Source organism: Amia ocellicauda, chromosome 10, assembly GCF_036373705.1.
Source record: "Amia ocellicauda isolate fAmiCal2 chromosome 10, fAmiCal2.hap1, whole genome shotgun sequence".
In the NCBI taxonomy this organism is placed as follows: domain Eukaryota; kingdom Metazoa; phylum Chordata; class Actinopteri; order Amiiformes; family Amiidae; genus Amia; species Amia ocellicauda.
In genome coordinates, this window is record NC_089859.1 from 20,980,800 (window position 1) to 21,006,768 (window position 25,969).

The window sequence follows — 25,969 nt, forward strand, 5'->3', positions numbered from 1 at the left end:
ACAAGAATACCAATGAAAGTTACCAGCAGTTTTGAGAAAATAATATATAAGCAGTGGAAATTTTAGTCTTGCAGATATATTCACACTCCATTTTCATGTTGGTCAATGTAAAACAGTAGAAAAATACTAGTGTGGACCCAGCCCCAAATTCACAAGGGTTTAGATTTTTCTGCAGTGTCACTTTAATTCAACCCAGAGCAATCCAACACCACAGCTGGGATCAACTCCCAAGTGGCTGTCTTGCTGTTTGACGTACGGCTCTGCAGTAACACAAGTTACCAGGTACTGGTAGAGTGTGCAAAGTCTTAAAACTGAACGTCTCCCTCTGTACCCCACCCCCACCCCTCCAATGACCTCAGGCTCGCAATGTAAGAGATGTCTGGATATTCCAGTGGTGACTAATATTTTTCTGGCACTCAACACAGAGAAGGGGCCAACGGAAACGCACGGAGAAAGAATAGCTGGGAGACTGGAGGCAGCCTACATTTCACATCAATATAAAGCTGGCGCTTTGGGCTTGAGCACAGCATAGGACACTGGTGGACACCATGTTGGTGCAGGAAAGCACTGAAGAAGCAATATCCTCTGGACAGACCTCTTGGATTTTGCAGGGTTTTGCCTTCAAGATTTCTAATGGCTTCCAAGGAAAATAAAAACTTAATGCAGTCTTAATGCAGCCTAATGACAGTGTTGGTAGAGCACCTAGTATACACACATACTGTATGTATGTAATATATATATATATATATATATATATATATATTCTTATGTACATTATACATCATTTTCAGTATCAGTCTAATGATTCTTTGTGGAGATTTAATGTGTTTTCTGCACAAACTTAATTAAATCACTTGCCTCTGAACTCAATGTGATGCATCTGTCAAAGTGTAAGCATTGTTAAACTGCGCCGTTGTTAACCTGGCATTGCTCACGTTGTTCAGCAATTAGGGAAGGTGTCAAGAGCTCTCCATCTCACAGGAAAACACTTTACTACATTGTTCCATTCACTCAATTTTTGGGACAACTAGTAAATAAAGGTTCACTGATACAGATGTGTTTCCGAGATGCACGAAACAGCTCAGAAAGGCACGGTAAGACAGGCGTGTTAGCGGCCAGCTGTTTGTCGTAGTTTAGAGGAGGGGTACACGGCTCAGGTCCTGGGGCTCTGCGCCGCCGTCAGGTTCTCATTCCTCGTGAACTCACTCCTGATTTCACTAATTATGGCCTTAATAGGACTCATTTTACAGCTGCTCCTGTGTCTCGGGGTGTTTTTAAGAGGCCTATAAAAGCTGCAGGTCTGAATCAGGCCCAACAAGGGCTGCATTTTAAAAGCTTCTCATGGACGAGTCCAGGGAAAGTCGTCAGGGTTTTAATTGTGCACATCTTTCGAAATCCACGGAGATTGGTCATACAGTCTTAAAGATACAGATTGAGTAGAAGCTTGCCAGGAGGTCAGTCCAGCCCTAAGGACACATCAATCAGACAATCAATGTTTATTAAACATAGAGCCCTTTGCAAAGGAAAGATTACAGAGCAATTTTACGCATAATCTATACACACATTACCAGTAAGTGGACACATGGAGTACAGTACATGTGAACCATAAGGCACAGAAGAGAGACACACGACACAGGAGAAATCTCCCGATGGAGAAGATTGAACTCTGGTGCCTAATGACGGCCTCCCCTCCAGGTGGACAGTGTCATGGTGGCATCAGTGTTGTTATGAACACAAGGCTGGCTGTCCAGTGTGTTTTCTATGCCACCAAAAAACTGCAGTCAGCTATCCAGAGCCCAGGAAATGCCAGTCTAGTGTCAAGAGTCAGGAATCTTGATCCTGATCCACCGTCCCCAGGTCACCAGCTCCGTCAATTGCTAGAATGGGTCCATTGTCTCAAGTGCACCTTCCTGGGTCATCATGTTGATTTACCATCTTGAGGTCAGTTAGAGGGAGGGTTGCCCAGTGCCAGCAGGGCTGTCAAGGCGAGGGCTTGGAGGATAACACAGAGTGGAGTGTCCCAGCATTGGCAGAGGGAGGGGAGACATGCGGACAGCTGAACTGCACTGCGGCGCCTGCGCCAGGACCCTCTGCGGCACTGTAGGGTTTACAGGTAGTTACGGGTTACAGGTCGTAAACTCCCTGTGGGGGAGAATGGTTATGTTCACCAATTAAGCAAAATAATCAATTAAAGTAAATGAAGGGTTTGAAATTAAATCCAGAAGCGGCCGCTGTCAGAACGGCCTCCTATTTCCAGCACTCCTCATCCCAAGGTAGTAACACAAAACAGACTTTGCAATTAATTTAAATCTCGCCCTGTGTGTTGAATGACAGCAGCACAGCCGCCATCACTGAGCCGTTATTGTGTGTTTATGTGAATCCTGGTCGCAGTGGATCATGGCCCAGACTCACACCAACACCCCAATACCATGTGGACTAAATGGGCAACAGATACATGGAGCGATTATTTGATCCATGTATCTGTGTTGCAACATGGTAGAACTTTCTCCATATTGAAGAACCTGATCTTGGGTTTGAAGGTGATTTCTGACCCTGAAACTCCCTGGACTTGGACAGCAGTAGAGCTCACAACACAACGACTGCAATGCCATCAATACAAGCATCAGCATTCGTACAGCTTTCCCTTGATCACTGTTGACCCCTAGGTGTTTTGTCTGGGGCCATGAGAACCACACACGTGTGTATTGTTTCACTCTGGAAGGTATGACCCATTACCAACACATAAGGAGGGTTAAGGAGATGTTTCTGCAGTGTTTCTTTTATTCATCAATTTATTTTTTAATACTTAAAAATGAAGAGGCTTCAACACACCTCCACTGGTAGCCAGGCAATCACATATATCAGTGAACTATGAAATCTGTTCATTATTAACTGAGCAGTAGAATGAAGATCCCAGGTTTAAAATGTCAGCTGCTTGGTTTCAAGTGAATATCTTTGTTATACAAGTGTAACAAGCTTTCCAGAGAAAAACATTCCCTCTGCAGACTGCTACGGTGTGTTATGATAAAAGCAGTCCGTTGCCCCATCGCCATTGTCACTGAAGTCCTGTGTGGTTTCATCTCCACCAAAAACAACTATGATCTGCTTTTTTGGGGGGCTTTGGAAATGTTCATCAGAGGAGTTGAGCAATTGTTTTCAGAATGGATTTGTTCATGCCTACATCTGCAAATACTAATATTCACTTACAGGAGAAACCAATTCAAACCTGCCACACCAGCTTCATTGACTATAAGATCATATTTAAGCAGCTTAACAAAATCGGATACTTTTCTGAGCCACTGTTAAGCTATCTGGGGTAAAGAGAATGTATTTAGATGAAGATAACTAGATTACTTAAATATAAACTTTCTGTAGTTTTCCACTGTGAGTTACTTATTGGATCCAAAACGCGATGCTCTCAAACTGGCTATTCGGACTGTTCTGAAATGTGTAGCAGATGTGTGGAGGTATTCCTGTCCCACGTGTGAGAAATATACTGTATATCTATCTCTAAGTGACATTTATAACCTGCATCAAAGCTGCGGGTGCATTTTTTACAACGTCCTGAGAAAGAAAGAAAGAAATAATTCATATTTATTCTACAAAATGAAGATGCACCAAACATTCAGTTTTCTCGTGGTGTTTGGTAATCATTGTCAAAAAACCTGGGTGTGAGTGTTTCAGTTGTGGGTTTGTATTTGTAAAATGCTGAGATTAACTTAACTGTATTGTACAGCTGTGTTGATACTGTCCTATGCAAAAATATCCTGTTAAACTTAACTCACAAAGAATTCAGTGCATTTCAGTCTCCTGGTCTTTTATAAATCACACAAATGATACAAGAGAAGATCCAGAAACATTTCTCCTCCCGTGCATCTATGCAGATGTGCTCTCAGTGCTGATTGACTGCAGTGTTATTATGGACGCTGCTTATTCAACTTTCTCTTCCCCAGTAAGAGAGTATGTGGATGTGGGGGTGGGGAGGATGGTGCCCTGGCCTGGGCTCCCCCCAGTTAAACAAGGATCCACGCAGCTCCCTGCTTTTGGACAGCATAGACAGGCGTGTCTCTTCATGTCTTTTCAAGTTGGAGGGGTTGGGGGGGGAGTGAAATGAGATCTCCTGAAGACCTGCCTTTTGTCTTCTGTCCTTCAACAGAGCAGGAATTTTGAGCTTCTTTTCTAAAGAGGTGTGTTTAAAAACAGACATGCGCGATTTAGAAACTGGAGAGTATAAGATAATATTGTGCACCAATTAGATGTTTTTTTCTAAAACACTTTGAAATCCGAATACGAATCTGAAGACGTGGAGATTCATTTATTTTTGTGGAAAGTTCAATTGCAACTGTAGAAAGTAGCTGCAATTCCTGTGCGCATGAAGTGGGTTGAATTCAGCCCTGTGCAGAAATGTCTGCAAAAGCAATTGTGTGTCGGTTATGGTTGCTGTCTGTATTTGAACATGTCAGATAAAAAAAGGCTGCAATTGCAGATCAGGCAATGCTTTTTATGGCCATTTTCATCACGCAGATTTGAAGTTAGCAGTCATGAATCTGACGCTATTTATATGATTAATGATTAAAATACAATAAATAAACAAAATAATACATTTATTGCAAAAAAATGAAATAGAAACCAAAAAAAACATATTTTAAATTAACTGAAATAGTGGGTCTTTTAAAACTGGTGTTCAGAGGAACCACGGGGAGTGACAATCTCACAAGAAGATTAAACCAACCCGAATCCTATTCGTTTGAAAACGCTTTTATGCAACTCTACTGATCGGTCATGGTGCTTGAATACAAAGTGTTTAAAACATGATGATACCAATGCAATTAAAATGCATTGCTGTAAGAGTGCCAGAAACCTGTGATTTGTATTTGTTTGGTGGTGTCAGGTCTGTGCAATCCGTGCCGCTGTCCCTGGATGAGAAAAGCGCACAATGCGAGTCCCATCCTCCGCGCAGCCCGACGCACCTGGAGCCGCGGGGTCTCAGGTGATGCCCGGGCGCTCAGTGTCCACCAGCGGCTGGACAGACGGACAGACGGACAGACAGACAGGCAGCTCCTGCGCCGCATCCCAGCCAGACGAGACTAAAAAAAGTCAGAAAAAATGTCACTCTTTGCTTTTTAAAGCCTCCGATTGTCCACGTCCTCAAAAGAATGGATCTAATTAAAACAAGTGCCTTCGTCATCAGCGCAAACCCTTGCCAATATCCTTCAGAGGGCTGGAGATAGGGGACCACATGACCTGGAGGATCTGTCCTGGGATGGGAGGAAGTCTGGGGTTCCTCCACTCGGATTGGTCCGGGGGCTGATTTTTGACACGCAGACAAAGGCACCTCCTGCCATATAAATAGGGCTGATTAGACTTTATTATTTTAGCATCACGGCAGCAGGTTTCTGCTAAGTTTGGAGTTACTCTGGTCACCACAACTGTATGCCTGCTTGTTATAATTAAAACCCAGGGCTCTGCAGCACAAGGAGTCTGCATGTCTGATTACTAGACATGCTCAGCTTTGTGGATACTCGGATTGTGTTGCTGCTTGCAGTAACTTCTTACCTAGCATCATGCCAATGTAAGTTTTATTTGTCTTTTTTTATCTCCCAAGGATTGCAATCTTTTGTCTTTCGTTTAAGAGGATTTTGCTGCGCGTAAATTAATGTTGATTGCTCTGGATTAACGTTGCAGTAAAAGGTGATACTGGGATATAACACACACACACAAAAAGTGCGTTAAAGTGTATCTTTTGTGTGGCAATCGCAGGCTGGCAATCAGAAGTTTTGATTGACCTCCTTTGCGGCTGTGGGTGCCTGCTGCTTGTGATTTAAGGACAGTTTTGATGTATTGGCAGGTATAGACCCACTTATGGACCTCAAAATAATGTGAAAATGGTGAAGTAAAACTAGTCCACAGGGTTTTTCCCTTCACCCCGTGTGTTCAACAAATTTGTTTCGAAATAAAGGATTTTATAACAAAATGCGAGGCTTTGTCTTAAAAATTGCGCTTCTAGGGATGGAAGTTTGGGCGTTGTACTGATGTTCTTCCTAAGCGATGGAGAAGTTTGGTCTTTATTATAGGCAGGTTAAAATCTGCCCCCTGGCGGACTTATGGAGGATTTGCATCAGACCTTAAATTTGGCTGCCGACCAATTCATTTTTAAGATGTGAATCAGTATAAAACAATGACGTGGCCCGGGGGGGAGTTCAGTTATGTTGTTTTATGACTGTCTTTGATTTTTATTTTTTAAATATTGTCAATTACGGCAGAAAATATAATAAGACATTGAGATAATGATTAGGTCTAGGCTGAATGGCATACAAATATATTGTAAAATGTAATCTGCCAGTCTCATAAGTTGGATAACATCATTATTCTTATATGTTCATTTTCTATTATTTAAACCGTAAACTGGTGAAATGGACTTATTCCATGGTGTGTTGTGACGCCCCCTGGTGGGCCTGTTAACATGTTTTTTAGTTTAATTATGTGCATATGGCAAGATGGCAAGTGTGTCACCAGGACTGAGGCATTGATCAGGTTATTATCTTATGTATTGATTTTTTCCCGGGAATATATTGAGTATTTGTTAAGTGAGAGCAGGCTGCTGGGATATTTAGCAGGAGATTGGGAAGATGGGAATTAATGTGGGCTTTATACTAGTTCAGCTCTGGGACTTTTATTGTAGCTTGAACAGGAGTATGAAACATCTAATCTTTATATATTCAGTGAGTGAATGTAATATAATCAGGCTGATTTATTTACTCTTTTAAAAAAGATCACAACTGGGCCCATATGCATCAGGTGAAATGCCACTGGCTGCTGTGCTTTTTCAGAGGCCTAAAGATATTAACCATTGACCTGTGCTCTTTAATCGCGTGTTTCCTTTACAGTCGGCCTTCAGCTCCAGAAAGAGAAAGCTCAGTTAATCATTATATTTAAATCTCACCAGTACAGAGCCCTGCGCCGAGGTACACTTAAATATACCCTGCAAATACAGAATCTACATGCTTGTGTTTACGTGGTATTTAAGATAATGTCTAGCATGACACCCATGTGCTGATTACAAGACAAGGGCTTTCCCACCACAGCCCAGCTGGAGCTGCCTGGCCAGGCCGGGCAGCAGGGAAAGCGGGCAGGGAGAGTTCAATACCACCTGGGGCGCATTATAAGATTTAACATTGAATTGTGTGCATTAAAATAAATCAAGCAGTGCAATTATAGAATTATAGCATCATAAACTCATCATTTACAAAAGTGCTTAGAGTGATGGTTTATATATAGAGAGAGATTGATTCAAGGCTTTAAACACCTAGATGTTCTGTGCTGATAGCAATGATCTCATTTAATTTGAAGATGCTCATATATGTAATTTAAAGTACATTTTCCATCTAGCAATGGCTGGTTTCACTAGACTGATATTATTGATACTGCAGATCAAGAACTGATTGATAGTATGTTTTTTATCAATGGTATTATTATTATATTAGTGATACATTAATTAAAACATTCATAGATATAAATATAAAATATGGTTTCATTTGTTCTCCATTTTAATGATTCTCCCCTAAGGGAAATGTTTTATAAAGGATATATTTCAGTTTGCATAATTAAAAGTAATTACAGCTTTCAGTGATTTTATTTCAATTACTATGAATATTATATACGTCACCAGTTTTTACAGCATTTTTACAATACATATTTAAGAGCAATGATCAATAGCATCTATAAGAACATCAGCTACTTTTAATATTTCTGTGATTATTTTCAATTAAGCAAGCTTGTAGACTGATTTAATATCCAATTCTAATTCTCTCTCTCTTTCTTTCTCTCTCTCTCATCCCCCCTTCGATTTTTCAGACGAAACGGTTAGTACATTTTTGTTGAACTACCAGCTGTTATTTGAATCAGATATGTTTTTACCTTCTATTCTGCAGTTTTATCTGTCCGTCTGACCCAGTTCAGTCCCTGTGAGGTGTTTTGTGGTTGAAAAAAAATCCCCTCCAATCACCTGGACTTTCATGAGTCCAGAATCGTCCGACACAGCCCAGTGTGTCAATAACAGATCTGACCTCTATTGGTCTTGGGAACTGTCTGTAACCCAGAAAAGACCACCTTGGCCCAAAGTCCCAGAGGGGCAGGACTACCTGGAATAGTTTAAAAAGAGAAGGAAAAGTTTGGGAAAGGAAAATAACCTGGGACTGGGCAGGGATTTTCTTTCTCTACAACACATTTCCCAAGGACTGTGGATATGCTGAGGTCAGATGAGTTGCTATAAAGTCATAATTGATTTTCTATCACATAGTAATTACTTAACTGGCAGCGCTAAGATGACCAAAGATGAGAGAGATTCAGTTTGGCTATTTTAATTAATTATATTATATTGCCACAAATGTTTATTCTTTGTTATTGTGAATGACTTTTCAGCTTCAGTGTTACTTCTGAATTGAACAGGAAAGGTGTCATATTTTTAATGATGTAGATCTCAGTCACTTTCATTGTATCCATATATGTGAATTAGATATCTCATTAAGTACCAGCTGTTAAGTATGACTTCATAGAACATAAATATAATCAGTATGGGTCTTTATCAGCTAATAATTAACTTCATTCTGTTTTTGTGTTGTTTGTTTTTGTTTGTATAGGGACCAAGGGTGAGCAACATTATTTTATCTAAAATCAAACCTCAGATTTCTAGTGTTTAATCATAGGCCTTGGGTGGGACAGAATTATAACACTTAATGTAATAACCCTGGTGAATATGATACAATACCACATTACTGTATTTACTCTTATTTGCTGAATTGAAGATGTAAATAAATGACAATGCACTCAATATGACCAGACTATTAGACTTCTAGTTTTTCTCTGCAAGGAAACAATTCCATTTGAAGACTTTTAAATGCTTATTAGTTTAGTTTGGGCACACATCTGCCTGTCTTAGTGCCCATGTGTCTGTGTTGTGGATCACCCTGCCTGTTGTGTAATCTGGCTTCGTTTGGCTTCGCAGGGCCCTCAGGGAGACAAAGGACCCTCAGGTGACAGGGTAAGCATAGGAACATAGCTTTTCTTTACACACGCGCTGGAGAACTCAGGCCTCACATTCCTGCCTGCGGGGCCGATGCGCTCAGACCTGTCGGGATTATTTCTGCGATTGTAACGTTCACTTGGAGAGAGGTTTCTTACCTTAACGTACTATAGTTGCGAACCAGGGACAGAAACCCAGAGACAGCTGGTGTCGCTGCAGCCACGGCTCTGTCCGTCCCTCTCGCTCTAAAGGTGAAGATTAAAAGTCACCTTTGAACAGTTCCTGAGTGACTGAGGAGGTCAAAAGGTGACCCGGTGGCCAGGTCAATTTTCTCAAGCCCCGCCCCCTCGTTAGGAATATAATTTTATTAAATTGTATTTATTTTTCTTTCTGGATACTGCAATATCATAAGAATTAGATAATAATAATAATAATAATAATAATAATAATAATAATAATCTAGATTTGTTAGTTTTTATGGAACCTAGTTTTTATTATTCAAAATAATATACATTATTACTTTGTTATTTATTTTCACCGTATTTCTATTATTATTATTAATAGTAATATCATTAATATAATTATTTGGAAGCTAGTGTTCCTGGAGTCATTTTTGGGGAAGAGGTTTTATTTTCTCTAGAGATACTACAGAGTTACTATAAGACGCAGCAGATCTACCCACATCTACCCTTTAGGCCTTTAAAAATGTTAAGAGCAGAAATGTCCAGTAAACGCATGTAAACTGCTGTTGTTGAGAATGTTTGCTATTAATCCAATCTGTTTAAAATCTGTAATATATACTGTTATAGACTTTTATAGCGATATTGTTCAGTTGTATTTTGTTTCCGTTATAATGACAGTAATTCGAGTGACTACTAGCAGTAGAGAATGCTGTGAATCCCATTATCTTAACGGTCCCATCGTTCAGAAACCCTGTCCGCGTGGCTGACGCTGCCGTGTCCGTCCCTCTGTTCTCAGGGTCCTCGAGGTGCAAACGGCAGAGATGGTAAACCCGGACTTCCTGGCCCACCCGGCCCCCCTGGACCCCCTGGCCTCGGAGGAGTGAGTTTGAACCTTTTTATTTATTTATTTTATTCTCCACACTGTTTTCAGCAACTTTTTGGTGTGCATTTCGGATTTTTATGAAATCGGGACCTACGCGAATAAGGCGGCGTCACTTATCTCAGTTCAAAACCACACCGCACTGGTCCTGCGGGTTTCTGAAGCTGCTCTCTAGGCCTCAGACCACTTCAACGCTGTGGCCCACCGGTCAGCACTCTGACATCAACCTGACACACTCTTCTTGTTTGCCAGAGGAGCTTTCCACCTGCGTAATGCTAAACCTGCAGATGCTTTTCTGCAGATGTGATCGTGGGATCAGGCCTGTATTGAACATCTCCGTATCGGGACTCTTGTGGATGTTCTGCAATAGGATGGGCCTTGGACCGACACACTGCCCTCCCACTGAGCTCAGAGCGCCTGAAGCCCTGGGACTGGTTGCCTCAGAAATAACACACAGAACTCAAATAACAGGTCGAGGGGAAACCAATGGAAACTGAACTCAAGATATAATCTACTGACCACTGATCATCAGTTGAGCTGCACCTGAATCGCACAGATCATGGCTGCTGTGCGTCAGTGATTGGAGCTGTGAACACAAGCAAGCGTACGCCTCTTAAATACAGGCGCACCGAAGGGAAAGATGACACATGAATAAATAACTCAACCAGGCAATATAAAACACATTGAGAAGTAAAAACACGCTCTGTATTCAGCTAGTCCATTGATCACTTATTTAATTATTGAGAAATGCTTGGATTTCCAGTCCTGCTTAAGACCCCCTGTACAATGGAGGCTCCAGTTCGTGTTTTGCTCTCCGGTGCTTTTCACTCCATGTGAACTAGAAGGCCACCGTTTACCAAAGATGCCCCCTTTTTTGCGACACTCTATACTGCTATAAATTCAGCCTTTTAAAAACTTCTCAAGGTAGAAGAATGCACCAGCTCTTGTTGGCCTGCACTTCCTCAACATTTCAAAGACAGCCGTGCGCAATCTGCAGCTTTACTCTTTTTGTACAGTGCCCTCTCATTAAGGTAATTTCCTTAATTAAGTCATTAGGTAATTTTAGAAAAATACAGAGATACCGTTCACGTAAATATTCCGCTGGCAATATTCCGAATTGTTTTTATCATATCCATGTATTCTGCCACGGTGTGCGGTGACTGCGGTGCAACTCAGGCTTTTGAACAAATCGGGACGTGAGGCAGGATTGTGGGCAGTTCATGATGTTTTACAAGAATGCACAAATAAACTGGGGTCAGCGTTCGTGTTTATCCTTCAGGATGTTGTTGTGTCCTCTGTATTATATAACTGTCCTCATTCCTGAAACACCAATACAGACTAAATATGACATTTCTACATAGCATCTGAATTCTGACTCAATATTTGGACTTCCTGAAGCATTGTCTCTAAAACACCAGCAATAAAGCAATCAACAGACCGGTCTCTGACACACTGACGAGGGCATCGATGTCTCTCTGTGGACCAAGATATGCAAAATAGACTGGATAGGATCCTTGGATCAATTAGTTATTAATGGACACCAAACGAGCACAATGGGGCGAATGGCCTCCTCTCGATTGGACACTTTCTTATGTTCTTATATAACCCCTTTGTGTAATTGACTGAGAGACGGTAATGCACTGAATTAATCAGCTCCTGTTTTTCTTCTTTACAACAGAACTTTGCTGCTCAGTATGACCAATCCAAATCTGCTGATCCCGGTCCAGGACCCATGGTAAGGAAACCTGCCACTGACCAGCTGTTTTCCTACGAAATGCCAATACATTGAGCTGCATTTAAGCTTTTTTGGATGTACTGTTTGTCAGTTATGAAGGAACATATATATATAATCTAAGGAGATATTAATATGATTTATAGCAGAGATACATGATTCAGTGGGTAGGAGACATATATACCGCCTCAACATTGCCTTCAGACATTATTTGATTAAAAAAATGAAATTCAGCTTCACACCAACGATTAAAAACATAAACATCAGCAGTTTTGTAGCTAAAAACAAACATTGTATCTTCATGGAAGCTTTGAGTCTGTTTCGCTGATGTTAAAACAGTGTCGCTCTCACTATCCTCACATGTATGATGCTGCTACAAATACATACATTGTCTTTAACCCCAGAGCCAATTGCCATCCTTTCTTCACATCATGGGAGGTGTGAGATTAAAGCCTAGAGAAGTGGAGTGTAGTTTAAAGGAGGACAGCGAGGTTAAACAGGGTTTAACAGAGTGGTTGAACAGAGTGCGCTTCATTCTGTTTCAGGATGCTGGAGCACCTTTTAAATGTGCACTTTGTGGCTCCACCCTACATTGTTTAACTGGGGAAACTATATCTCCCTCCGGGTTTAATCTTGTGACCTTAAACTGATAGAAGGAGCTGCAGTGTGTTGATGCAGGGAAAGGGCAGGTTGCTCCCAAACTGGATGGTCCCAGACAGTCACAGGGGAGACTAGATTAAAGAGCCAGATTAAATCACATCTGACCCACCGGCTCATAGCAAACAGCTAAATTTAGTTTTCTGTGAGTCAAAGGGTGTTGTTTTTTAATATCGTGCAGAAACAGAAACTCAGAAGCAGTCAGTCGGTGCAGTAAAGAGGAGCTTGCCTGGTCCACCTGCAGAGAAACCATTACCAAGCACGTGTGTGTAGAAAAACACTTATAGATTTCCTGCAACCAATTCTACATTCAGCAATAACCCCCCCACACACACACACAAACACTCGGTGGGGTAACTCCTATGTATAACTCCTCCTCTAACAATAGTTTTTAATGATGTTTAACCCTAATGTATATATTTCCCAGGGATTCTAGAGGTATCCATTTAAACATCTTAGTGTCTCAGCATTGACATAGATTTGGAATGTAGTATTTGCCACTGTTGGTTGGAACAAAGTTGTATTTATTCTGGTCCTCTTTATAGTCATTATTACTAATTGTAGTAGTAGTAGTAGTAGCAGTAGTAGAAGAAGTGGATATACTGGATGCAAGTGTCAGACGAATGCTGAGGAAATCTGGCCCGTTGTCTGGTTAATTAGAGGAGGGGTCGGACATATGTAGCTTCGTTAATAATACAAGGAAACAAAACACAACCAATGAGACTGATCTAGCAGGACTGTCCTTCCGCCGACATTGTCAGAGGTGTGCGTACCTGAGGAACAACAACACCAGGAAGCAGCATCATTCATCTGATATACAAAATAATCAGCACCGTTTTCCATGTCACTGTTATCAGGATGATGTCATTATTAGAAGTAGTAGTAATATAATTTAAAATAATAATAATAATAATAATAATAATAATAATAATAATAATAATAGCTGTATATGTGCTATACGTTGTGTCCTGAGAGATACCGTGTTCAGGTTTCTAACCCCTGGTCTGTGTTGTATTGTGCAGGGCTTGATGGGAGCAAGAGGACCCCCCGGACCTCCTGGCTCTCCTGTGAGTGTCAACCAAAGCCATACAGACAGTAAAGGAGCTGCCATTGTTTTAATGTACAGATATATATACACATACCTGTGTGTGTGACAGTTTCTTTCCTGTGTCTCCATGCTTAGGGCCCACAAGGTTTCCAGGGACACCCCGGTGAGCCAGGCGAACCCGGACAGACTGTAAGAACCTATTGTTTCTCCAGCACCGCCGCCACTGCTTCGGCACGGTGGCAATTAGATAGGAAGGCCGGGAGACGGACACACCTTTACCAGTCTCTTTTTCTCTCCAGGGCCCAGTCGGACCTCGCGGCCCTGCTGGTGGAGCTGGGAAATCCGGTGATGATGTACGTTTATTATTCTTTCTTTCTTCTTCTTTGTTTTTCGGGTCTGTGATGTGATACACGTAAACAATTATTTGTGCGTTTTTGTGTTGTAGGGTAACAATGGCAGACCCGGCAAACCTGGAGACAGAGGACCTGCCGGAGCTCAGGTACGACGTCTTTCATTTTTCTTTTTTCTTTTTCCCTGTTTAGAAATAGGCTAGCTTTGGATATTGTGGCCTCAGCTGTCTTCTGGAGAGCCAGTAGAAAGTCAGATGAGCCAGAGACCAAATTACAACTCATTAGTTGAGTCCACGACCCACCAAAACATGTAATGCAAGCTCTAACTCCTAAGCTTAAACCTACAAATCTTGTATCTGTCCATTATGATTGAAAAAGCTGCTCTTTGCCTAAAGGTCAGGCATACAGTGGGCAACAGAGCTTGTAAAAGCCACAATCTGATTGTCCATTAGGAGCAGATAAACTGGAACAAAGTGAAAGCACATCGTTAGTGTCATTAAGTTGCTCCATTCCAGGACATGAAGGTCTCTAGGTTAAACCAAAGCTGGCAAGCGTTTCAGATAATTAATTGACATTGGTACCAGATAGGCAGGTCAGTTGAGATCACACCCCCACAGACGAGGGAATTAAAAGTGTGTGTGATAGATACCAGCATCCTGGAGATCATCAATAGATCCGACTAGTAATGGAGTAACCAAGTTTAGCGATCGATCTGCAGTCTATGAATACCGATTGACCTTTTTAAAAGAAAACTGAATCTGAGGATTTTCATCTTTTCTCATCATGATAACCTGCCATCCACCATGGTTAGCAATCCCTACCCTTATCAACTTTCAGTTTTTCACACCATATGCTTATGCCCATTCAAACCTAATTATCTTGTCCCTTAGAATTTCAAATGTGTAAATTTGGCCACCAATGAGTCTAGCACATCATTTTTTTGTCTATCCGGTGCATCTCTTCGCTGTCTGCACTACAGTAGACATAAACATGTTGACTTGTTTAGCCATTCCCCTGACAGTAACCCTGAGAAGTATAATTATATGATTTATTTTTTGATTGATAGTCCTGGACCAAATCAAAACTTTTACCCACTTGTCCATCGGAAATATGCACAAGGGAGAGATCCCTGTCTGTCCAAAAGCCACCATCAAGAATTGTGATTGGCAAGTGGGTCAACGTTTTGAGTTGATATGAGCCTTAATGGGATTCCAGTGTTACTTACTGGGACCCCATAGTATTCCCCGCCTGCATCCAAGCTCTCCTTCAGGGGTAACAATGTTGTAGTGTGAGGTGTTTCCTAGATCATGGTTTCACAGGTGGAAAGTGATGGTGATTGGTCTAACTCTTCCCTCCTCTCCTCTTCACAGGGTGCTCGTGGCTTCCCCGGAACCCCTGGACTTCCTGGCATGAAGGGACACAGAGTGAGTCCTGCTTCCTGCTCTCTCCTTTAAATTGACAGGAAATCCAACATTCAGCTGCGTTGATAGGGACCCTGTGTTGGTGTTGCCCTTTTTCTTCCAAAGGACTACGTTTACTTCCCCCTTCCTCAGCATCTCCTCAGTCTTTGCCCAAAGGATGGGTGAACTTGGGGAATGAGGAAGTAAAACTTGGTCTACCCAATAGGGCCGAAGTCCTTCTAAAGAAACAAGGGTAACAGCAAGACATGGAGCTGAAGGTTTGTCTTATAAGCCAAGTTAATGCATGGCCATTTGATTATCCTTGCCGGCAGGCTGATGTGTCTTCCCATCTGAAGATGCTCTAACCAGGACAGGAGAGACAAACACAGGAAGGACACGGTCATTTGACGCCTATAAGACCTCAATAATGATCCAGACTGTAGATTAACCCATGATTTGGCAGTATCCGTTAACAAAGAAAATGTGAGCAAGAGGCAGGGTGGAAACAGAACTGAAGTATAGTATAATCATGAAATATTAAATGATAAATAAATTAATTGTACATAGATGGCCTTTTTCTGGTATTGAACAAAGGAGTCATAGCTGTTCTTAGGCCTCACGCCTCATCACCAGCGATGTCCTTCGATGGCGGAGCAAGCTCAAGCGAGAGCAAAAGGGCAAACGGGCTAAACTGTGCAGAATGGATATCAATATTCTCCCTCTTCCTGTCACACAGGGTTACACTGGCCTGGACGGACGCAAGGGAGAGCCTGGTGCAGCTGGTGCCAAGGTAAGGTACCCTCCCAGCATGCTGAGGTCTTAGACGGACACACAAGTCACTAAACCCAGACAGTGCTCACTTCCTTTCAAACCACAGAAACGATTTGAATGCTTTGGCACCATTAGCTTGAGAAGACAAGCCTGATGGAGAACATGTTTGAAAGCTGTTATTGAGTCCCAGGTGTAATAACTGTGTTTTGTTCAACCCACAGGGTGAAAATGGTGCTCATGGTGAGAATGGTTCTCCAGGACAGGCGGTAAGTTTGTTCTGGAATCATGCACGCCCTACAGTGCATCACACTTTCATTATTACATCCGAGCGCTGCAAGTGTCTCGTTCCCTGCCCGGACACCCCTGACCTGCGTGTGTTTTGTTTCCCAGGGTGCTCGTGGTCTCCCCGGTGAGAGAGGGCGTGCTGGCCCTGCTGGTTCAGCTGGTGCTCGTGGTAGCGATGGCAACAGTGGTCCCTCTGGCCCTGCCGTAAGTACCCCGTCATTGTCAGCCCCTGCTATCCAACCCGCTGACCCTCCACAGCCAGAGCAGGAAAGGGCGGTTAGGTTGGTTAATGTTTTCCCAGCGCAATTACACATGCCAGCAATATTACCCCCGTATCTTTTATCTTCTACTTTAATTGAGAGTTTAAAAAAGTGGACGAACTTATTGTTGAGGACTGACACGCTTATGTTGGGAGGTGTAAGGAATGTGAGATTGTACGACAGACTAGAAATGAAGCAGAAGTGATTTAGCATTGACTTCAGAAAGGCACCAAGAGTCCTGCAGGTTTTCACAGCTGCTATCATAATTTATGAAGGTTAACATCTCTCGGGTACATCCTTACAGCGGTGGAGATGTTTAGGTTGTAAATACATGACAGTATGTGCAGCGAGTGTAGGGGCTGTTGGGGTTCTTCAGTAGCATCCAGGTGGGTTCAGCTGTGACAATCTGGGAGTGCTAAAAAACTGTCTCCTTGCTTTCTCTCCAGGGTCCTATTGGAGCAGCTGGTCCTCCCGGATTCCCAGGTGCCCTTGGACCTAAGGTAGGCTTTCCCTGAGCTTCTGCTCTTGAGCTTGTCTGTGATGGTTTACAAAATAGAAATCCCCAACCCCAACACCTTCAGAACATAGTAGAAAGCCATACAAAATGGTAGCCATCTGATGTAAACACACACACATCAGCCTTCATCCCTCATTGACCCAATACTGGGGGGAGGTCTCCTTAGCAAAATAGTGATTTGACATCTATCCATAACAGAATATGCAATAAACTCCTGCCGTAAACAAAAACACAACAAAATATCTCCAGTATCTAAATTGCTGCACATGCTTCCTCAATAAAGATATACGAAGCAAATCAATCTTGTTCTTCTGAGGAAAACATACACATATATTCATATATGTCCACACTCACGACTTCCCAAGTCTTCTGGCTACAGTGAGAAAGTGTTCCCCTCAGTTGCCTTCCTGAGCCGCTGTTGCCCCTGTGTGTGTCGCTGACTGTGCTGTGCTGTGCTGTGTCTACCCAGGGAGAGATCGGAGCAGTTGGTGCCACTGGTCCCACTGGACCCCAGGGAGGCCGTGGTGAGCCCGGTCCCGCTGGAGCTGCCGGCCCTGTCGGACCCCCTGTGAGTATCTCTACACCTGGAGCAGCGAACCTCATAGAATGAGTTGCATACGAGGCTTTAACAGCCTATTGCCTCACTAACCTGTTTCTCTTGCTTTCTTTTTTCAGGGAAACCCCGGAAACAACGGTCTTGCTGGTTCTAAAGGAGCTTCTGTAAGTCATCCCCCTTGTTTTCTGAAGGTTGTTTCTGTTCCGGTCCATATCAAATCTCAGAAACTGCTTGACCACAACGTCCTTTAAGAGCATTACACATTGATACTCTTTACATAATAGTTACTTTAATACTCATATGTAAAGAAAAGCTTTTTTTCTTTACCAGATCAGCACAAAAATACAATCTATACAGCTGTATGATTGATGCTTTGAAAAATAATCAATGGCATCTATTTTTATACATTTCACAGTGCCCTGGGAAGTGAAACTACATTAGCAAAGTTTAGGAAATTCTTGAAAAGCATCAGGTTGACCTTAATAAACCTGGTCCCGGACTGGACTAGCTTTAATATGTTAACCAGTCACAAATTAGGATAACTGTCTATAGTGTAGCTCTGTGCTGTTCCTGTCTGTCTCTATAGTGTAGCTGTGTGCTGTTCCTGTCTGTCTCTCTCTATAGTGTAGCTCTGTGCTGTTCCTCTCTGTCTCTCTCTAAAGTGTAGCTCTGTGCTGTTCCTGTCTGTCTCTCTCTATAGTGTTGCTCTGTGCTGTTCCTCTCTCTGTCTCTCTCTAAAGTGTAGCTCTGTGCTGTTCCTGTCTGTCTCTCTCTATAGTGTTGCTCTGTGCTGTTCCTCTCTCTGTCTCTCTCTAAAGTGTAGCTCTGTGCTGTTCCTGTCTGTCTCTCTCTAAAGTGTAGCTCTGTGCTGTTCCTGTCTGTCTCTCTCTAAAGTGTAGCTCTGTGCTGTTCCTGTCTGTCTCTCTCTATAGTGTAGCTCTGTGCTGTTCCTCTCTGTCTCTCTCTCTATAGTGTAGCTCTGTGCTGTTCCTCTCTCTGTCTCTCTCTATAGTGTAGCTCTGTGCTGTTCCTCTCTGTCTCTCTCTAAAGTGTAGCTCTGTGCTGTTCCTGTCTGTCTCTCTCTATAGTGTTGCTCTGTGCTGTTCCTCTCTCTGTCTCTCTCTAAAGTGTAGCTCTGTGCTGTTCCTGTCTGTCTCTCTCTATAGTGTTGCTCTGTGCTGTTCCTCTCTCTGTCTCTCTCTAAAGTGTAGCTCTGTGCTGTTCCTGTCTGTCTCTCTCTAAAGTGTAGCTCTGTGCTGTTCCTGTCTGTCTCTCTCTAAAGTGTAGCTCTGTGCTGTTCCTGTCTGTCTCTCTCTATAGTGTAGCTCTGTGCTGTTCCTGTCTGTCTCTCTCTAAAGTGTAGCTCTGTGCTGTTCCTCTCTCTGTCTCTCTCTAAAGTGTAGCTCTGTGCTGTTCCTGTCTGTCTCTCTCTATAGTGTAGCTCTGTGCTGTTCCTGTCTGTCTCTCTCTATAGTGTTGCTCTGTGCTGTTCCTCTCTCTGTCTCTCTCTAAAGTGTAGCTCTGTGCTGTTCCTGTCTGTCTCTCTCTATAGTGTAGCTCTGTGCTGTCCTTAACAGAGCCTCGCTAGAGTATAGCTCTGTCATTCCCCACCCTGCACTGCTGTAGTCTATAAAGTGTTCTGTTCTCCACAGGGCCCCCCTGGCATTGCTGGTGCTCCTGGTTTCCCCGGGCCAAGAGGCGGTCCCGGCCCACAAGGACCTGCTGGAGCGGCTGGTGCTAGAGGCAACAGCGTGAGTGATGCTGGACCCGACCTGTAATCACCTTCATGCTTCCGATCACTTATCGATCGCAAAATCTCTTTGCATTTATGAGGGTTTTGCCGGTTATTCAGAATGTTGTTATATCCCCGAAATACAGCCCAGAATAAAAAGCACAAAACTGTAAAAACTAGGAGGTTCACACACTGCAGTAGCCCAACAAATGAATCTGATCGAAAGTCATTTAGACACACACACACACTGATGTTGTGTTTATTTGTGTGAAGAGTCAGATTGTTGTGCTCAATCTATTCTGTACCAAGAGATGTCCCAGACGGCCAGAGTGTTAAATACTGGCCTTCAAGGTTAAAGTGCAATATCAATGTTTGAAGGCAAAGTCCATTAGCTCCTGGACAATATATGTCCACATCAATTACTGATGAATTTGAGAAAGTAAACATGAAACAGCATATTGTTACTCCAGCTTCTAGCCCAGGGTTATGGAACAGTTTGGCATGTCAAATGTTATCTAATTTTCTTCAGTAGAAGTAGGACACCATTGTTTTGCCCCTTTCATCCACAGCCCTAAAAATAAATTGGAGAAAAGACGCCACTTAAGAGTCAGTTTAGCCTCAGATTCAATAAGGTCCAATAGAAGTGGAATTTAAGAATTCTCTGTTCTTTTAAAGGTTAAATCATTTGGTGTTATTAAAAGAATTGAATATTGAATATTCAATTCAATTCAATATTGAACGGAAATTGAATAGATCTGTGACTCTAACCAGACTGTTTCCTTCCCACACAGGGAGAGCCCGGCCCCGCTGGACCCAAGGGTGAGACCGGATCCAAGGGCGAGCCTGTAAGTACCCCTTTTCCCTCCCAGCCGCCCCTCTCACTGTCCCAGGCTGATTCCTCCTCCCGGCACTAATGCACTGATGTCTGTGTTCCCCCCCCCTGCAGGGCAACGTTGGTCCCCAAGGTGCCCCTGGCCCCTCAGGAGAGGAGGGCAAGAGAGGTCCCAATGGAGAGGCCGGCGCCAGCGGAGCTGCTGGCAACCGTGGAGAGAGAGTGAGTGCCGCTTCTTTTCAAGGGCAACTAAAGTACTGCCCCGACGCCCACACCTACCCGCAGGGGTCCCCGGAGGCGTCGCCATGTCACCCAGAGGGGGTCCGAGAGTCAAGGTGTTGCCATGCCAGCCACAGGGGGGTGCTAGAGTCACACCGGCAGACCGGACGACATTTTCATTTTGAAATCCCGCTAGGAGTGATATCTGTGACTGTGCAACACCTTGTGGATGAGAGTCCATTACAATAAGACAAGTCACAATTAGAAACACATTTCTGGTTCTGAGGAAATGTCTGCCTCGTGGGGGGCTTGTATTTAAAGGCTGTTAGTTTCAAAATGGACCCCTTCTCTACCTTGGATAATAATTTGTTTTTTGTTGTTGTTTCTTTAACATATTTACTAAATTATTTCACCTGTTTCCTGACAGGGAACTGCTGGAACCCGTGGACTTCCTGGACTTGAGGGCAGAGCCGGCCCAATGGTGAGTCAATACCGCTTACAGAACTTACACTGGCACACTTTTCAGGAGACATTTATTTCATGGCTTATTATGGGCTGTTTGTTAACACATTAGAGGCCAGTATACAGAATAAGCCCAGCTCCTAGTGGTGAGTTGTGACCCATTCATACCCATTCATGATAGTAGCAGTAGTAGTAGCAGTACTTGCAGCAGTAGGAGTAGTAACAGCTACTATGTAACCATCCAACTGTTGTTTTTGTTGAAGTTCAGTGTGAGCAAACCTCCTCTGTCACATGGTCACTCAATCACCATGACCCTTGGAGGAGCTCGGGTGTCTTGCTGAAGGATCATGTCTCACTGCTGGTGCCCCTCTCTCTCTCTCTCTCTCTCTCTCTCTCTCTCTCTCTCTCTAACAGGGCATGCCTGGCAGTCGTGGTGCCACCGGTGCCGCTGGTGGCCGTGGAGTTCCTGGTGATGCCGGCCGCCCCGGCGAGCCCGGACAGCTCGGCGCCAGGGTGAGTGAGAGGCCCCGCTGCCCACTCGGGTCTGCAGCCCCGGAGAGCTCGCCCACACATCACCGGCCGTGCTGATGCTTCAGAGCCGCCGGCTGATCTCAGATATACAAGCGGTTCGGTGACAGATTAGAAAAAGAGAAATAAAATGGCAGCTCAGATACCACATTGACCACATTTTTATTTGAGATGTAAGGCAAGTGTGCCCTGGCCACAATCAAATAATGATGTCAAGTAACGATTAGTTTAATAGCCGACAGCATTAGTGATATTAGTGATAGTGATTACGTCTGTCCATAATGTGAGCTCAGGGCAAAGTCACAGGGCTGATACTGCAAATAAAATAAGTTTCTTGTTTCAGGGTCTCCCCGGAAGCCCCGGCAGCTCTGGACCCCCAGGAAAGGAAGGCCCATCTGTGAGTATAAGCTTCTCTTCGATTAGACTCCAGCTCTGGTCCTTCTGTGTATAAAGACATGGGCTAAGAGACAGACCGCCCCTCCACCCTGTGTGTTTGCTGACCGTCCTGATTGTTTTGTTCAGGGTGCCAGCGGTCAGGATGGACGCTCCGGACCTCCCGGCCCTGCCGGACCCAGAGGCCAGCCCGGTAACATCGGATTCCCCGGTCCTAAGGGCCCATCTGTGAGTGTGTTATTTTCATGTGTTTTCATCAATGGTCTTCCCACGTGAAATGTGAGGACGGTTCCCTCAGACGTGTGCTGACGTTTCTTTCTGCCCCATGTAGGGCGAGCCTGGCAAGCCTGGCGAGAAGGGAGCAACTGGCCCCGCTGGTCTGAGAGTGAGTATCTCGCAGTCTTCGCATGTTTCACGGCTATAACTGAGTCATAGTTATGATGTTAAACTTTAAATGCAGAGATGATTTGATCTTTTCTCCAGCGGTTTATTCGTGATACGGCTGCTGGATTTCGGGCCCCATAGGGTCCAGTACTGTCCACGTGCAGAATGTGGATATCGTCGTTGTATCGTATGTGGAGTCAAGGATGTGCACCTGTAATGACCAGACATGTCTTTTCTCTCTGATCAGGGAATCGCTGGTCCCGATGGCAACAATGGTCCTGCTGGCCCCCCTGGACCCGCTGTAAGTGCTCACTGGGGAGGGTGGCAGGGGGGTTGCTGTATTACTATACCAAAGCGTCTATAGACATACTCTGTGTGTCTCCGTCGCCGTTGCTGGTGTCTGAGGCACGACTGACACCTGTATAATCCACTGATGTAGATGAGAGACAGTATCTCCCTTGTAGGGAATGAAATGCGAATTAAATTCTCTCACACCAAGTCTGGACACATTGGTCTACAACATATCAGAGTCATTATTCATTAAATAATAGTAAGAGTCCATCAAACAACGGTTTTCAGTCTCATAACACAACCTCTGCCTTCCCTCCAGGGCAACACTGGTGACAAAGGAGAACAAGGACCTTCTGGTGCTCCCGGATTCCAGGTGAGGTCCTCTTTAGGTGGCTGAGCTGCTTTCAAACCGATGCATCACAGAAAGATGGTTCTTCCCATTGTCGTGGTCTAAAAACATCCTGTTGCATTAAAGGGGTTGTGCAATAATTCCTTCATAATCATTTCATTCGCCGTCAGGGTAGGCTGTTATCTTCCCATGTCGCTCGACAATCCCCCAATGTAGATTACCGTCACATTTATCACATTTATCGGCCACATATCGATTTCTGATATTAAACTTTCATAATGCATCTCCTTTGGCCTTGAATTTGAAAATAGGATTGAAGACCGATTTAGTTATATTATGAAAGCAAACAAATATTAGTATTTTATACTGGTTTAAAACAAACTGTACACACAAGACTCATAGAGATAAGGTTATTGCACAGAATTTCTGTGTCTGAATCGAGGGTCTGGTTCTGAATGTCCTCTTCCTTCCTGTTTGTTTTTCGTAGGGTCTGCCTGGACCTGCTGGAGCTGCTGGTGAGGCTGGCAAAGCCGGAGATAGAGTGAGTGATGGCCTGTATTCATGATGGCATTGACTCCATCCATTCATTTCTACACTGCAAAAACAAGATTCCTCTATTTGTATTGATACAAGCCTTCATGCTGATACAGGAAGTGTTTTTTATGGTCTGCAGGAAGTTCAGATGGGTTCCCTGGCAGACTCCTTATACATGCAATGTGGGATTCATTTAATTAAGACAATACTGCTGACAATCACATCCTGTTTGATTAGTTTTAATGCCCTCACAGTGTTTTCTGCAAACGTCCAATTTTAGCAGGTCCCTAATGTGACGGGAGAACAGGATGATAAGAGAGAGACACACACTTGTCTTCTCTCCATTTTCTCGGCTTAAGAAATTGAACCAATGTTGAATACAGACATAAAGAGTGCATAACTGTCCCTAAAACCCTGTAAATAAGAAATATATATTCAGATGGATATGATGAGGTGAAAGCATCGATCCAATATTGCCTGAATGCCGAGAGAGAAGAAAGCATTTAAAATCTCTAGACCAGGGTTTTCCAGATGGCTTATTAACAAATACACAAACATGTGTCAGAACGATATATGCTGTGTATTTATTGATTTATAATTTTTTATGATGATGGCAGTGCCTGTACCCTTTCATCTAACCAAGCTGCTTGATTTCCTCCGAAGGGTATTCCCGGTGACGCTGGTCTCCCTGGACCCGCTGGTGCCAGAGTAAGTCTGTCCTTCTCTTCCCGTCGGTACATTTTGCCCAGTTTTTCCCCGATATGAAATGATGTTAGAATCTCTCGTTAAGTGTCTTTCCTCAGCATTAGTCTTAATCGCACAGGCCATTGAGTGTCAAGGCCATGTGTGGTTCTTGTCTCCTACATTAGTAAAAATGTGGGACAAAATTGAGCATGACACTGAACTTCAAAACAATGTTATATATATACAGAAAGAAGTATTCTTTTATATAATTATTATTACTTAAGATGAACCAAAACGATTAAATATGTGGCTTTGTTTTTGTGTGTTAGGTTATTCAGTCTCACCGAATTTACATGTTGCATGTTCCTTACTTAAACTGAGTAAAGTTAGATAGATCATAAGTACTTAAGCAGACGATACGTGCCTGCAGGTAGGATATAGTTTACTGACTGCACTGGTCTTTCATGGGGGGTGAATGAGAGACTGTGAAGGCTGATGATTGCCTTTCTCTTCCCTCTCCTCCACACAGGGTGAGCGTGGAAACCCCGGACCTGCCGGATCTCAGGGCCCTCAGGGACCCATGGGCGCCCGTGGTCCTTCTGGACTTCCCGGACCTGATGGAAACAAGGTGATCAATGGGGACGTGCGCCGCCAATTGCGATTCTAATTCTATACGTGTGTTCTCCTGCGTGTGACGAAGACTCCGATAGAATTAAATTAGGAGGAGGCACAATCAGAGACTCATACAGAAGCAAAGTATTGGAGAGAAAAAAGCACTGATCATATCCTGAAAAAATGTGTTTCTACATGCATGCACAAAATATTGTACAAATAGAAAAAAGCAAATGCACACCTTCACTGAGATCATAAGGCGGTGTTTTTCTAATCCAGTCCTGAAGCACCACAGTGAAGCAGGTTGTATAGGTCTGTAATGCATTAGTCCTGAGAAAAGGCTTTAATTGGTTCAGTAGGCTGATAATTAGTTCAATTATCTAATTAAGAGCTCGGAGAGGAATGAAAGCCAGGGGGCTGGCCTTGAATGAAGCGGCCATGTCTATCATCACCCGGGAAACTGGCGTCATGCCGCAGTACTCCTGACGGCAGCAGGTACAGGACAGCAATGATGCCGCAGGAAACTTAATCTGCAATAAACACCGATCTCTTCCTCCTCAGGGTGAGCCCGGTGCTGCTGGCCCCGTTGGACCTGCTGGCCACCAGGGTGCCTCTGGCATGCCCGGTGAGCGTGGTGGTGCCGGAACTCCTGGAGGCAAGGGCGAGAAGGTAAGAGATGCTCCGAAGCTGTCTCCTGAATCTCGCAGCACATAGACCCGCCAATCTGCTCCAATACGGAGGAAAGCGGAGGAAACTGGACTCTTACACACACATACACACACACACACACACACACACACACACACACACACACACACAGATTTGGAGTTTCATAATTCAATATATAGATAAATTAACAGCTTCTCAATACAATGTATCAACCAAAGTATTAAGTAATTTCAATAACAATATCAGCTTTAGCTAAAGTATGACATTATTATTATCATAATGTTACATTTCGACACCAGAACAACAGCATGTCTCACAGTCACAAAGTAATACTGGAGAATTTGATCACTTCTGAACGTTGTGACCCTGTGCGAGAAAAGCCTTGAAAAATATGTTCTGTGACTAACGCGTCTAAATATCTTTTGGGCAATTAGGGTGAGAACGGCCCAAGAGGATTCGAGGGTAACCCCGGAAGAGATGGTGCTCGTGTAAGTACTTTTGTCAAACTTTCATTTTCATTGCAAATGAACCCCTCCAATTTAGAGACCTTTCAGCATTTTCTATTATAGTCCTATTCCAGTTGTTTGGTCGTTTATCCAATGATGGGGAATGGAAAGTAA

The 25,969-nt window shown here is 43.5% G+C and overlaps 1 protein-coding gene across 1 annotated transcript in view; it reads left to right on the forward strand.

Annotated features, from left to right (window-relative positions):
• Positions 1–5,293: 5,293 nt before the first annotated feature.
• The window catches only part of col1a2 (collagen, type I, alpha 2), a 30,208-nt gene continuing 9,532 nt past the window's right edge, over positions 5,294–25,969 (forward strand). Inside the window, exons 1-31 of the mRNA XM_066715482.1 lie at positions 5,294–5,572; positions 7,205–7,206; positions 9,005–9,040; positions 10,001–10,084; positions 11,763–11,819; positions 13,496–13,540; positions 13,657–13,710; positions 13,821–13,874; positions 13,967–14,020; positions 15,242–15,295; positions 16,008–16,061; positions 16,264–16,308; positions 16,433–16,531; positions 17,034–17,087; positions 17,574–17,672; positions 17,780–17,824; positions 19,313–19,411; positions 20,184–20,237; positions 20,339–20,446; positions 20,871–20,924; positions 21,320–21,418; positions 21,777–21,830; positions 21,956–22,054; positions 22,158–22,211; positions 22,458–22,511; positions 22,821–22,874; positions 23,338–23,391; positions 24,048–24,092; positions 24,598–24,696; positions 25,242–25,349; positions 25,784–25,837. Coding sequence (XP_066571579.1) covers positions 5,503–5,572; positions 7,205–7,206; positions 9,005–9,040; positions 10,001–10,084; positions 11,763–11,819; positions 13,496–13,540; positions 13,657–13,710; positions 13,821–13,874; positions 13,967–14,020; positions 15,242–15,295; positions 16,008–16,061; positions 16,264–16,308; positions 16,433–16,531; positions 17,034–17,087; positions 17,574–17,672; positions 17,780–17,824; positions 19,313–19,411; positions 20,184–20,237; positions 20,339–20,446; positions 20,871–20,924; positions 21,320–21,418; positions 21,777–21,830; positions 21,956–22,054; positions 22,158–22,211; positions 22,458–22,511; positions 22,821–22,874; positions 23,338–23,391; positions 24,048–24,092; positions 24,598–24,696; positions 25,242–25,349; positions 25,784–25,837 — 1,995 coding nt within the window. The 5' untranslated portion in view covers positions 5,294–5,502. The remainder of the gene's footprint in view (positions 5,573–7,204; positions 7,207–9,004; positions 9,041–10,000; positions 10,085–11,762; positions 11,820–13,495; positions 13,541–13,656; positions 13,711–13,820; positions 13,875–13,966; positions 14,021–15,241; positions 15,296–16,007; positions 16,062–16,263; positions 16,309–16,432; positions 16,532–17,033; positions 17,088–17,573; positions 17,673–17,779; positions 17,825–19,312; positions 19,412–20,183; positions 20,238–20,338; positions 20,447–20,870; positions 20,925–21,319; positions 21,419–21,776; positions 21,831–21,955; positions 22,055–22,157; positions 22,212–22,457; positions 22,512–22,820; positions 22,875–23,337; positions 23,392–24,047; positions 24,093–24,597; positions 24,697–25,241; positions 25,350–25,783; positions 25,838–25,969) is intronic.